The sequence below is a fragment of the Rhinoderma darwinii genome, chromosome 3, assembly GCF_050947455.1.
Source record: "Rhinoderma darwinii isolate aRhiDar2 chromosome 3, aRhiDar2.hap1, whole genome shotgun sequence".
NCBI lineage: Eukaryota > Metazoa > Chordata > Amphibia > Anura > Rhinodermatidae > Rhinoderma > Rhinoderma darwinii.
In genome coordinates this window covers 203,419,711-203,432,603 of record NC_134689.1, presented here as the reverse complement: position 1 = coordinate 203,432,603, position 12,893 = coordinate 203,419,711, and the positions used below count along the sequence as shown (strand labels likewise).

General features: G+C 43.2%; 1 protein-coding gene across 5 annotated transcripts in view; it reads right to left on the bottom strand.

The window, feature by feature from the left end:
- Positions 1-12,893, bottom strand: part of LRRK2 (leucine rich repeat kinase 2) — a 165,379-nt gene that overhangs the window by 133,640 nt on the left and 18,846 nt on the right. For all 5 annotated transcript variants that reach the window (XM_075857254.1, XM_075857256.1, XM_075857252.1 and 2 more), the window contains exon 5: positions 11,166-11,254. In XM_075857254.1, coding sequence (XP_075713369.1) covers positions 11,166-11,254 — 89 coding nt within the window. The remainder of the gene's footprint in view (positions 1-11,165; positions 11,255-12,893) is intronic.

The window sequence follows — 12,893 nt, the reverse complement described above, 5'->3', positions numbered from 1 at the left end:
TCCATTGATAATAACGCTTAAAAAGTTATGGCTCTCCAAATATGGCGACACAAAACAAAGATTTTTGTTTTACAAATTGTTTTTATTCTGTAAAAGTAAGAATAACATGAAAAAAAACCGAAAAAAAAACAACTAATATCCATTTGGTATCACCGTATTTGTATTTGCTAAGTAAAAATGTCTTTTTTTTTTATGCTCGGAGAACGCAGTAAAAACAAAACCAAAGAAACAATGGAGAAATTGCTGTCTTTTTACCATTACACCTCTATAATTATTTTTAAAAGTTTCCTAGTACATTATATGTTACATTAAATGGTGCCATTAAAAAATGACAACTCGTCCGGATTAAAAAAAAAAAAAAAAAAGCCTTCAGGCTAAAAATTTTAAAATGAATAATGGCTTTGGCAACAAGGAGTAAAATGAATTAACTATTACATCGTTTATTGTTCTTCAGGGTTTTATTAAGAGATCTATTCAATAAAAAATATGGAACACGGAAGGGCGTGGCTTGGACATGGCGCTGACCAGACGTGCTGCTTGAGAGCTCCGTTCCTGCACTTCCCGAACCCGCTCATAAGCACATTAGTAAGCAATATTTTATCACCCTGATGGTCAGGAAATCCAAGGCTTCCACGGGGACTCCCTACTGTACACGGCAGATGTCTTCAGCCGGCTCTATCCAGAGATTTCTGACCGACGCTGCATCGGGAGCATCATCCAAGATGGCACCGCTGGAAGGGAGGCGAGATGGCGCCGGGACTTCGCTTCCAGAGGGGCTATCATCTGCGGCCGGCGTAGCTGCATCAGGTACCGCTAGTACCTTCCCCTCGATATCGGGCTCTCAGGGGCAGTTTCCCTTCTTGCTGGATGGGATTGAGCCGTGCTCTTCTGGGGCTGAGATGGCGCTGCCTACGCGGGACTGTTCGCCACGTGGTGCCTGTAATGGCGGCCGGGTTTCTCCCTTATCCTCCCCTCATGTGCTGGGGCCTGCAATTCTGCCTTCTACCTCTCCCAGAGATATGATTATCATCCCTCCTCTCATTTTGGTGTTACTGCTGTCCTAGGGGATGATTTACAGGGCCTGAGACGACAGCTATCAGCATTGCCCATTAAACAGGACATGGAGCGTTATGTAAACCGCCTGGAGACGACATATAAATCGGAAATACAATCTCTTACTACCAATTTATCTCAATTGTCCGATCAAGTACAGCGGATGGAAAGCGATGTATCCAATATTAAATAGCAACAAGTTTCTCATGCCGACCGATTAGATCAGCACTCTCAGCAGATCCACACATTATTTAATCTTGCTGAGGATCATGAGAATCGGAATCGCCGTAATAATATTCGGCTGAGGGGCATTCCTGAGGATATCTCTCCGGGTCAACTCATTCCTGCTTTACAGTCTCTGTTTAATTCTCTACTTGGGCGCCCTGCTGACGATCCCTTGGAGCTGGATAGAGCACACAGAACCTTAGGTCCGCGCAGCCCGGATCCTGATAGGCCTAGAGATGTGCTATGCCGTGTCCATTTTTTTTCTCTTAAGGAGCAGATCATGAGGAAGGCTCGAGATAAAGGCGAGGTCTTATTACAGGGAGTCAAGATCCAGCTGCTGTCTGATTTGTCCAGAATGACTCTGGACAAGCGCCGGGTGCTACGTCCTTTACTGGACGTCTTGAGAGAAAATGAGATTTCCTATTCCTGGGGTCACCCCTTTCAGTTGCAGGTTCGCAGGAATGGGGCACTGCTGAGTGTTCGGGACCCGGGGGACGTTCCAGATTTCTGTGATGCTCTCCGCTTGCCTAGAGTCTCTCTCCCGGATTGGCCTTATGTTCCCATCCCGCCGCCGCGTCCACGGTCACGCAGGCGAGGTCGTTCTCCTGCTTCTCCTAGGAGGCGTCATGATGGGCGTCCAGCGGAGCCGATGTGATGCCCTTTTAATGTCTCTTAATTGCAGCCTGCTGTCGGAGTTTAATTACAATGTTTATTGCGTTTATCAGCTGAAGCAATTATACTCGGAGTTACATGAGGTCATTACTGAGTGGGTCTGCATTATGCTTCACAGGTGATTGCTGTTGGAGGCTTGGGGGTCACTAATAGCGGTCGATTGCCGTTAATATGCCACAATTGCGAATGTATTTTTTCTTATTATTTTTCTTTATTGCTAAACCTGTTTGTACATTTATGCTGATAATGAATGCATTCAGGGGTGTTCGCGGATGGGGTTTCTTTAACCCCTTCACGACCACCCCACGTAGATTAACGGGTTGCAAAGCTGGTCGTTGTGCCTGCAGCCCGTTAATCCACGTGTGCTCCTAACAGAGCACACAGACGCTCCCCGCAGCCCGGCATCTCCCAGTACAGGCTGCTACTAGCAGCCTTAGTACTGGGGGAAAACATCGGGTCGGATCACAGAACCGATTAACCCCTTAATTGCGGCAGTCAATACTGAGCGCCACATTTAAGTTCTTATAGCAACATCGGCACCCCGCTACGCGATTGCGGGGGCCGATTGTTGCGGGGGGGGGGGGGCGATTGCTATGGCAAACGGAAGCCTGACAAAGGCTTCCTATCTGCCATTACGTTAGCCGATTAGGCCCCGCCCATAGGCGGAGCCTGATCGGCTTGCTGTCAGTGAACAACTGACAGTTCTAATACATTGCACTACATGGGTAGTGCAATGTATTAGAACATCAAACAAACAGTTGGACCTTCAAGTCCCCTAGTGGGACTAAAGAAAAGTGTAAAAAAAAAGTGTAAAAAAAGTAAAAATAAAAGTTGTAAAAATACAATAAAAGTTTCAAATAATAACACAAAACACAATCGCCCTTTTTCCTTTATCAAGTCATTTATTATTGAAAAAAATAATAAAGCCATACATATTTGATATCGCTGCCACCGTAACGACCTTAACTATAAAAATATTATGTTATTTATTCCGCACTGTGAACGCCGTAAAAAAAATAACTAAAAAATACTGACATAATTGCTATTTTTTTGGTCACTTTGTCTTCCAAAAATTGAAATAAAAAGTGATCAAAAAGTCGCATGTACCCAAAAATGGTACCTATAAAAACTATAACTCGTCTCGCTAAAAATAAGCCCTCATACAGCTCCGTCAATGGAAAAATTAAAACCGTTATGGCTCTCACAACATGGCGACAGAAAAAATCTATTCTCTTTACAAAAGTTATTTTATTGTGCAAAAAGTTGTAAAACATAAAAAAGTTCTATAAATTAGGTATCACCGGAATCGGACTGACCCGCAGAATAAAGGTAACGTGTAATTTATAACGCGTGGTGAACGCTGTATAAAAAGAATTAAAAAAATGTCAGAATTGCTGTTTTTTGATCACCTTGCCTCCAAAAAAAAAAAAAGGATAACAAGTGATCAAAAAGTCGCATGTACCCCAAAATGGTACCAATAAAAACTACAGCTCGTCACACAAAAAAAAAACCAGTCCTCATACCACTACGTCTATGAAAAAAATAAAATTAGTTAAGGCTCCAATAAGCCAGGAAATAAAAATATGCAGTTGTGCCGGCCCGAGGGAAACATTTCTTCTGTTTCAAGTGGCGAATTATCAAGGCCCCTAAAATTAGGGAACCAGGAAGGGGAGGGCCCAAACATATCTGCTGGAAGTGAGGGCGCCCGTATTATACCAGGACAACACTTCCCAGCAAAATTCCCCAAACTGCAAAGGTGCGGAGTGTGGACCAAAAGGGGGATAAGAAAGGACACAGTTTATCAGTGCAACACCGGCCTGTGCAGAAAGGATTGTGTCACAGCGTAACACACATCTATGGATTATTTTATTGTTTTTGTTTACCCCATTATTATACCACCTGACTATGCCCCTTATATACTCCGCCCGGCTTACATCTACCCCCACATTATAAACGGAAACACCAGTAAGACTCAATACAAGACTACTACAAGCAAAATCCACACTCCAAAAGCCAAATGGCGCTACCTCCCTTCTGAACCCTACAGTGTGCCCAAACAGCAGTTTACTTCCACATATATGGCATCGCCATACCCGAGAGAACCCTTTTAACAATTTTTGGGGTGTGTGTCTCCAGTGGCACAAGCTGGGCGCCACATATTGGCATATCTATAGAAAAAAATCCCATTTTCACTCTGCAACATCGAGTGCACACCAATTTCTGCCAATCACCTGTGGTGTTAATATGCTCACTACACCCCTAAGTGAATACCTTGAGGGGTGTAGTTTCCAAAATGGGGTCACTTCTGGGGGGATCCACTGTTTTGGTCCCACAGGGACTTTGCAAATGCGACATAGCGCCCAGAAACCAATCCAGCAAAATCTGTACTCCAAAAGCCAAATGGCGCTCCTTCCCTTCTGAGCCCTACTGTGTGCCCAAACAGCAGTTTATGACCACATATGTGGTATTGCCGTACACAGGAGAAGTTGCTTTACAAGTGTTGGGGTGCTTTTTTTCATTTATTTGTTGAGAATATGAAACATTTTCAGCTAAATCTACATCTTATTGAAGAAAAAGGATTTTTTTTTCACTGCCCAATTCTAATAAAATCTATGAAACACCTGTGGGGTCAAAATGCTCACTACACCCCTAGATGAATTCCTCAAGGGGTGTAGTTTTGTGAATGGAGTCACTTTTTTGGTGTTTTCACTGTTTTGGTCCCTTAGGGGCTTTGCAAATGCGACGTGGTCTCCGCAAACCATTCCTGCTAAATTTGAGCTGCAAAAACCAAATGTCGCTCTTTCCCTTCTAAGCCCTGCCGTGTGTCCAAACAACCGTTTATTACCACATGTGGGGTATTCTTTTACTCGGGAGAAATTGCTTTACAAATGTAGTGGTGCATTTTCTCCTTTTAGTCCTTGTGGAAATTTGAAAATTTAGCTAAACCTACATTTTCTTTGAAAGAATGTAGATTTTCATTTTCACGGCCTACTTCCAATAATTTCTCCCAAAAACCTGCGGGGTCAAAATGCTCACTACACCCCTAGATAATTTCCCCAAGGGGTATAGTTTCCGAAATGGGGTCACTTTTGGTGGATTTCCACTGTTTTGGCGCCGCAAGAGCCTTTCAGACCCAACATGGTGCCTAAAATATTTTCTAATAAAAAAGGAGGCCCCAAAATCCTCTAGGTGTTCCTTTGTTTCTGAGGCCTGTGCTGCAGTCAATAAGTTCACTAGGGCCACATGTGGGGTATTTATAAAAACTGCAGAATCTGGGCAATAGATATTGAGTTGCGTTTCTCTGGTAAAACTTTCTGTGTTACAAAAAAAATAGATGAAAAATTAATTTCTGCAAAAAAAACTAAATTTGAAAATTTCACATCTACTTTGCCTTAATTCCTGTGAAACATCTAAAGGGTTAAGAAACTTTCTAAATGCTGTTTTGAATACTTTGAGGGGTGAAGTTTTTAAAATGGGGTGAATTATCGAGGGTTTCTAATATATAAGGCCCTAAAATCCACTTCACAACTGAACTGGCCCCTGTAAAAATAGCCTTTTGAAATTTTCTTGAAAATGTGAGAAATTGCTGCTAAAGTTCTATGCCTTGTGATGTCATAGAAAAATAAAAGGATGTTCAAAAAACAATGCCAATCTAAAGTAGACATGTGGGGGATGTTAATTAGCAACAATTTTGTGTGGTATTACCATCTGTCTTACAAGCAGATACATATAAATTTAGAAAAATGCTAATTTTTGCAATTTTTCGCTAAATTTTGGTGTTTTTCACAATTAAATACTTTATGTTACTGTCAAAATTTGCTCGATACATTAAGTCCAATGTGTCACGAGAAAACAATCTCAGAATCGCTTGGATAGGTAAAAGCATTCCGAAGTTATTACCACATAAAGTGAAACATGTCAGATTTGAAAAAATTGGCTGCGTCCTGAAGGCCAAAACAGGCTGTGTCCTGAAGGGGTTAAGGCCCTATTAACAATGTAACTCCTTAATTAATTATTTTTGGGTAACGCAATAAGTGCCTTGGTTTTCCTTTTGTGTTATATCGTTATTTGCTATATAAAATTTGCTGGTTTGGGGGTGTGGGGCGCTGGCTAGACCTTGTCCTGACACTCCTCCTCTTAGGGTTTCACTCGTTATATCCGGTGTATATTGGATTGTTTCTCCTTGATTAGATCAAGGAGTGGGTGCTTGTTTCACCCGCTTGTTTGTCCTTGTTGTCGTGTCTCCCTTCCTTGTCTGTTCCGTCCTTTTCTTCATTGTTATAGCACATTTCTTGATTTGCTAGACATACGTACGTTGGAAATGGCGCAGCTGAAAGTCTGTACCTTTAATGCTAGAGGGCTTAATGTCCCGGAAAAACGGTCGCAGATATTGTATAATATGCACAAAGAACAGGTAAATATCCTGTTTTTACAGGAGACTCATTTTCAGGTGGGCCACACTCCTCAGTTTACAAATCGCTATTATCCAGTGTGGTTCCACAGTACCAACCCGGAATCCAAGTCCAAGGGCGCTAGTATTTGTATACACAAGTCACTCTCTCATAAACTGGTAGACGTTCTGGTTGACCCGGGTGGTCGGTATGTGTTTCTCAAACTGTCCATTCGGAATAAGCTGTTCACCTTGGCTAATATGTACCTCCCCAATCAGGATCAGGCGCGAGTATGTTGTGGGTATTTGCGGAAATTGGAAGAGTTCACGGAGGGAGTTTTGATTGTGGGTGGTGATTTTAACCTGACGTTCGATTCTAGGCTTGACACCTCCTCGGGCAGGTCTGCGGTACCGAAATCCCATTTGGGAGCCTTGAAAACTGTGATGCATTCCATGCAATTGATTGACGTGTGGAGGATTCTTCATCCTCAGGTAAGAGAATACACTTACTTCTCTCCGCTACACAATATGTATAGTAGACTGGATGCCTTTCTTATTAGCCACCATTTGCTTACCTGGCAACCTATTTCGGAGGTGGGCCCTATGGTTTGGTCGGATCATGCCCCTGTATTTCTAACACTTACGTTTCCTAGTTCAGTACCCAATTTCCAATCTTGGAAACTTAATGATAATTTACTGGGTGACTCAGTGTGTGTGTCAGCCCTTAAGGACTCACTTAACAGTTTTTTTGAGGTACACACACGTGACACTACCCCATTACCATTGCAGTGGGAGGCGTTAAAGTGTGTAGTCAGGGGAGTTCTGATCCAACATGGGGCTCGGTTGAAGCGGGAAAAAGGGGTAGCCATTACGCGGCTCCTTGCTCAGATACGGGACCTGGAATCCCGCCATAAACGAGTGCTTTCCTCACAGTTATTTGCGGAACTCACTGCAGCGAGAGAATCCTTGCGTTCTCTGATAGACCAGTCACACGTTCGATTCAGGGACTGTATGCGAAAACACTCGTACGAACTTGCAGATAAATGTGGCAAGTCTCTAGCACGGATACTACATCCTCGCACCCAGGCGTCGTATATCCCTAAAATTACTTCCCCCTCGGGTGGTGAGGTTCATGATCCGGTGGGGATCACCGACTGCTTCAGACAGTATTACTCGGCATTATACAATCTTAAAGGCCATTTTCAGGATATGCAGGTGGATGCGTTACGTGATAAAATAGACCGGTATGTACATGACACTGCGCTGCCGTCCTTGGGGGGCGGGGAGGCTTTGGGACTCGTGGAGGATTTTTTGGAAACGGAGGTGGAGCGTGCTATTGGGAAATTCCCCTTGGGCAAAAGTCCAGGACCCGATGGGTTCAATAATAAATTCTATAAAACATTTAAGGATCAATTGGCTCCGTTCTTGACGAAAGTTTTTAATTCAGTGTCTTCCTCGTGTCCCTTTGCACCCCAGTCCCTTGAGGCTCATATTACCCTTTTACCAAAACCGGGCAAAGATCCGACGGTGTGCGCAAACTTCCGACCAATATCATTGATAAATGTAGATGTTAAGATTTTTGTGAAGTTACTGGCCTCTCGACTCTCGCCTCTCTTACCAGATTTGGTCACAGATGACCAGGTGGGGTTTGTGCGCGGCAGAGAAGCACGGGACAACACTAACAAGACCCTCCTTTTAACATCATACTGCCAATCCCATAAGATACCGATGTGTTTACTCTCGGTCGATGCGGAAAAAGCATTCGACAGGGTACATTGGGTGTTTCTCCGCAGTGTCCTGACACAGGTTGGCCTTGGCGCCGTTATGGTGGATAGGATTATGGCATTATATCAAGGGCCTACGGCCCGGGTTCGAGTTAATGGGTTGTTATCTGACTCTTTGTCTATTTCTAATGGCACGAGACAGGGGTGCCCACTCTCACCTTTACTCTATGTTTTGGTCATGGAACACCTGGCCGTGGTACTGCGGAACAACCCTAATGTTAATGGCGTCTGTGTTGGCGCAAAGCACCACAAACTAGCATTATATGCCGATGATCTCCTCGTGTACATTACAACTCCCATGGTTTCCTTGCCATCTTTGACTGGGGAATTCGAGCGTTTTGGCCATGTGAGCAATTTCAAAGTCAACTATTCCAAATCGGAGGCATTGAATATATCTCTCGATTCTACCTTAGCCACCCATCTCGCTCGGGTTTTCCCGTTCAAATGGCAATCTACATCTCTAAAATACCTGGGGGTGCAAATTCCCACACACCAGTCAGATCTGTTCGCTTTGAACTACACACCCATTCTGCAGCGCACCTTGAAGGATTTAATGGCGTATGGTGGGAATCGCATATCGTGGTTTGGGCGCATTAATGCGGTAAAAATTGACATTTTACCCAAATTCCTTTACATATTCCAAACTGTCCCTATCATGATTCCAACGAGCTTCTTCCAAGTTTTGCATAGGGCCATAACTAAATTTGTTTGGGGCTCCTCTAAGCCTCGTGTTCGTTTTGCTGTCCTTAGTCGGCCGAAAAAGGAGGGGGGAGCAGGTTTGCCAGATTTTAAACGCTACCACCAAGCTGCGTTACTGATGCGATTAGTAGACTGGTTCCGTTCAGGTGCGGGTAAGCAATGGGTGCGCATTGAGAAGGCCATGTCTCCCCTAGCATTGTTGTCTCTGCCTTGGTTGTCTGCTTCTCAGAGACCTTCATCTTCTCTGACTTACCTCACACGTCAGTTTCTTGTAGTATGAGAGAGGATCATTGCTACGATGGACATTGTTCACCGTCCAGGCCCTCTAACCCCTCTTTTTGATGATCCTTCCTTTCCTCCGGCGGTGGGTGTGGACACATTCCTCTGTTGGGAGAGACAGGACGGTAGTTTCTTGGCTAAGACTCTTACACCTGAGGGTACAATTTTGTCACAGGCTGTGGTCTCTGGGGCCTGCCCGGGGGGACGTCCGGTTTGGTGGTCCTATTTTCAATTGCGCTCCTATCTTTTTTCAATGGGCGACCGTTTTGCTTTGCTGCAGGTTAAGACTCCTCTGGAACACTACTTGTTGTTGACTACTGCCCCCTCTCATGTGTTGTCTTTTTTACACGGGATCCTTCTCCCTAAATACGATTACTCTCAGTTGACATTCACAGCCGCATGGGATGAGGAATTGGGGATCCGACACTCTGCTGAGGAGTGGGGCACATCTTTCTTACTGGCGCATAAACTGCCGACTTCGTGCTTTGCCCAGGAAAAAAATTACAAGATTCTCACTAGATGGTATCGCTGTCCTTCTTTACATAGGATATTCCCTGAAGTACCTGATGAATGCTGGAGGTGTGGGGAGGCTCCTGGAACCATGCTGCACATTTGGTGGGATTGTCTCAAACTTCGTCCCTTTTGGGAAAAGATTTTCGATCTCGGTAATAAACTCTTTCACACTGAGGTTCAGACTTCGGCCTCTATTGGTTTACTTTCCATGGTTCCGGGATCACTCTCACACCTCAAAAAGAGTGTTTTTCGGCATTTTTTGACAGCAGCAAGAACAGGGATTCCTCGTCGTTGGAAGTCCAGCACTGTGCCTTCTCTGAAGGAATGGGTGACGGAGGTGAATGGAATTATGAGGATGGAGGAGTTGATGTCTGCTGATCAGGGTAAAGCTGAGCTCTTTGTCCGCACCTGGGCAGTGTGGGCTGGATTCCGGGGTGGTGATGATTTACCTCTCTGGCTGGATGGCCTCTTTTGAATATCTACATAAAGTCTACTTTTTGCGTGCTATACCCGTATGTGTTTCCCTTTGTTGTCTTGTGTTAGTGTTAGTCTGTCGTATAAAGTGCACTTATAGGCGATAATTGTTACCCACCTGTGGGGACTGGCTCCCCTAAATAATGCACTATCTTTGCTGCACTTATGGGACGGTTATTCTCATTACATTCTTATATAGTTTTCGCCTACTGATTAGGAGGCTACCTCCTACTGCTGCTCTGTGTCTTTGATACTTTATGTAATATTGAAGTGTTATAGTGCACTGTATGTGAATTTTGCAAATGTATGAAACTATGTATATGCTGTTTTGTTGTGTATATTTTCAAAATAAAATCTTTGATAAAAAAAAAATATGGAACACTAAAATTGCAAATATTTTCTCGTACAACGATTGTGTGTGTCATTATTTGTCTATGGTGACTTGTGGCCATGCAATATAAGATCGCAAAGTTGGTCTACTAAAATCACAATTAATGTTAGTGAATGTGGTCACAATGATAACCAGCAGGTTTGGATTTCTGTAGACTCACGTTGAGGGGACTTGCAGGTCGAAACGTGACCACGATCACTAGATGCTATGTAGAAACGCGACATTACTATTTTCAAGGCACCGTATATCCCTAGCCTTAATTGAGAAATTTGGTAAATACTTTCCGCTAATAACACGGAAGACAACAGTCTTCAGGAGTATTGACTTATTAGTAGTGTACCTGTTGAATATCCTATGTTCCCTCATGCGTAAATAATAATAGCATAAGACTTACCAGGAGACTAAAAGTATAAAGTAGGATGAAAAGCAAACAAAAAGAAATCACAATTCCTTTTGTGAAATAATTGGACAACAGGACACATGAAATTACCAGTTCTATTTCTAAAGTATTGGAGTCTGAAAACAGTGCCATTGTGCGGTCGGGTCATCCAGTCAAGGGGCTGAAGAAACAAGCGGTTACTTACAAAGACTATTCTTTGTGCTTTATACTGAATGAGCCAAATGCCAGAAATGACAAGTATGCTAATTAAAAACAAACATGGGTAAGAAATGTTATCAACTGTACCTGATGCTAGGATGCAGGTTAAAGCTTTCAGTCCAATTGTCAAGACATTAAGATTTGTAAGATAAACAGACAGGATTTTCAGAATTTGTCTGAAAATGTAATGAAAAAAATATTTTAGAACAACAAGATTGTATAATGGTTATCAGTTTATTTTAATCACGGCGTAATTACATTTTATAATTTATATAATTGAAAAAGATCCAGTAAGAGATAAAAGTAAAAATGTCATCTAGGTTATTCTGCCTTCACGGAGGGCAGCATGAAGTAGTGACAGACACGCTGATTTCAGTGGTCTGTCATTTATGTGCTATTATGATGTAGGATTGGAGAACTTACACATGAACCTATGCAGCACGGCCAGCTACCTCCACCCATGCACCGCTGATTGACAGAAACTACAAAAAAAAACAGCACATCTGGAATATGCAGTTCATTTCCCACCAGTTTAAAGAAAGGGTGCCCTGGGAATGGACAAAATACAAAGAAGAGTCACCACGTGTAAGGGGCATAAAACTTATTTAGTCTTGAGAAGAGACGTCTAATGGGGGCATGATAAATCTACTGTATATAAGTATATAAGTGACCCATACCAAAAATATGGTAAAAAGCTGTTCCGAAAGAAGATCCCTTTAAAAAAAGGTGGGACTACCACCATCTAAAAAACAAAACAAGGATTCAGACTCGAGACGACAAGCCTCTATATGGGGGGAAAGAACAAGCATGTGAGGAAACAGTTGAGGGCCCTCTGTATGCTGCTCAATGATGGAGGGAGGAGGGGAAGGCAGGAAGCTCGGTACGGGCACGGTTTGTGGAGCTCTGCAGGGTGATGGGCCTGCTGATGACAGGCGGGCTGCTGGGACGTATATTTGTTTGGGGAAACAGCCTGTTGTAGTGTGTGTGCGCGCATGTGAGGAGGAGCTTCACCAGGCTGCTGGCTGGAGGGGATCCCTTGTTTCACAGTTGTAGGGATAGCTTCCCCGTGTCGCACAGAGCTGTCACATGGAGTGGGGGACCTTATTGGTGGACTGGGGGGATGGGGACACAAAGGCAATGATCCCAGTGAAAGTGCAGGTAGGGAAAGCTCCATTGCTAACTGTTCATATATGGACTAGAGCTTCTCCATCGTATACGCTTAACGGAGGCCAGTGACCTCCGTCACTATAGGCTAGTATGGCATCTGTTAAACTTTTTTTTACTGGAGGCCTCTGGATAGAATAGCATATGCAGTTAGGCATAGCTCACATATACCGCCTCACAGAGGCCAAAAAGACACTCTTTTGGACTCCGTCGGTATAATAGAAGCCTATGGATACATTTGACGTATGCGCCAGAATCTTTGCAGACGCATAAGTAAAATAAACAGGAAAAATGAAGTTTGAACAAAAGTAGAGCCCTATCTTTGTATAGTTGAATGGGATAGCCCATGTGACCAAAGTAACGTTAAACTCTAATCAGTTAGCCCATTGATGCACTACACAGGACATCTGACTGTGCTTAGACAGGGGTCTATTGCACTGGTATAAGGATATGGAAGCAGAATTTTAAACACATACATTAAAAAAAAAAAAAAATAAGGAAAATGTATACTTCCCTAGTATGTAAAGAATTACAATTAAATTAAATGCAAACGTGATATGCATGCTTAGTACCATTTTGTGGCCCCCATACTTTACAATATTACTTTATTTGCTTGCAATAGCATAGGTATAAAATCCTAACTGGAGAAGT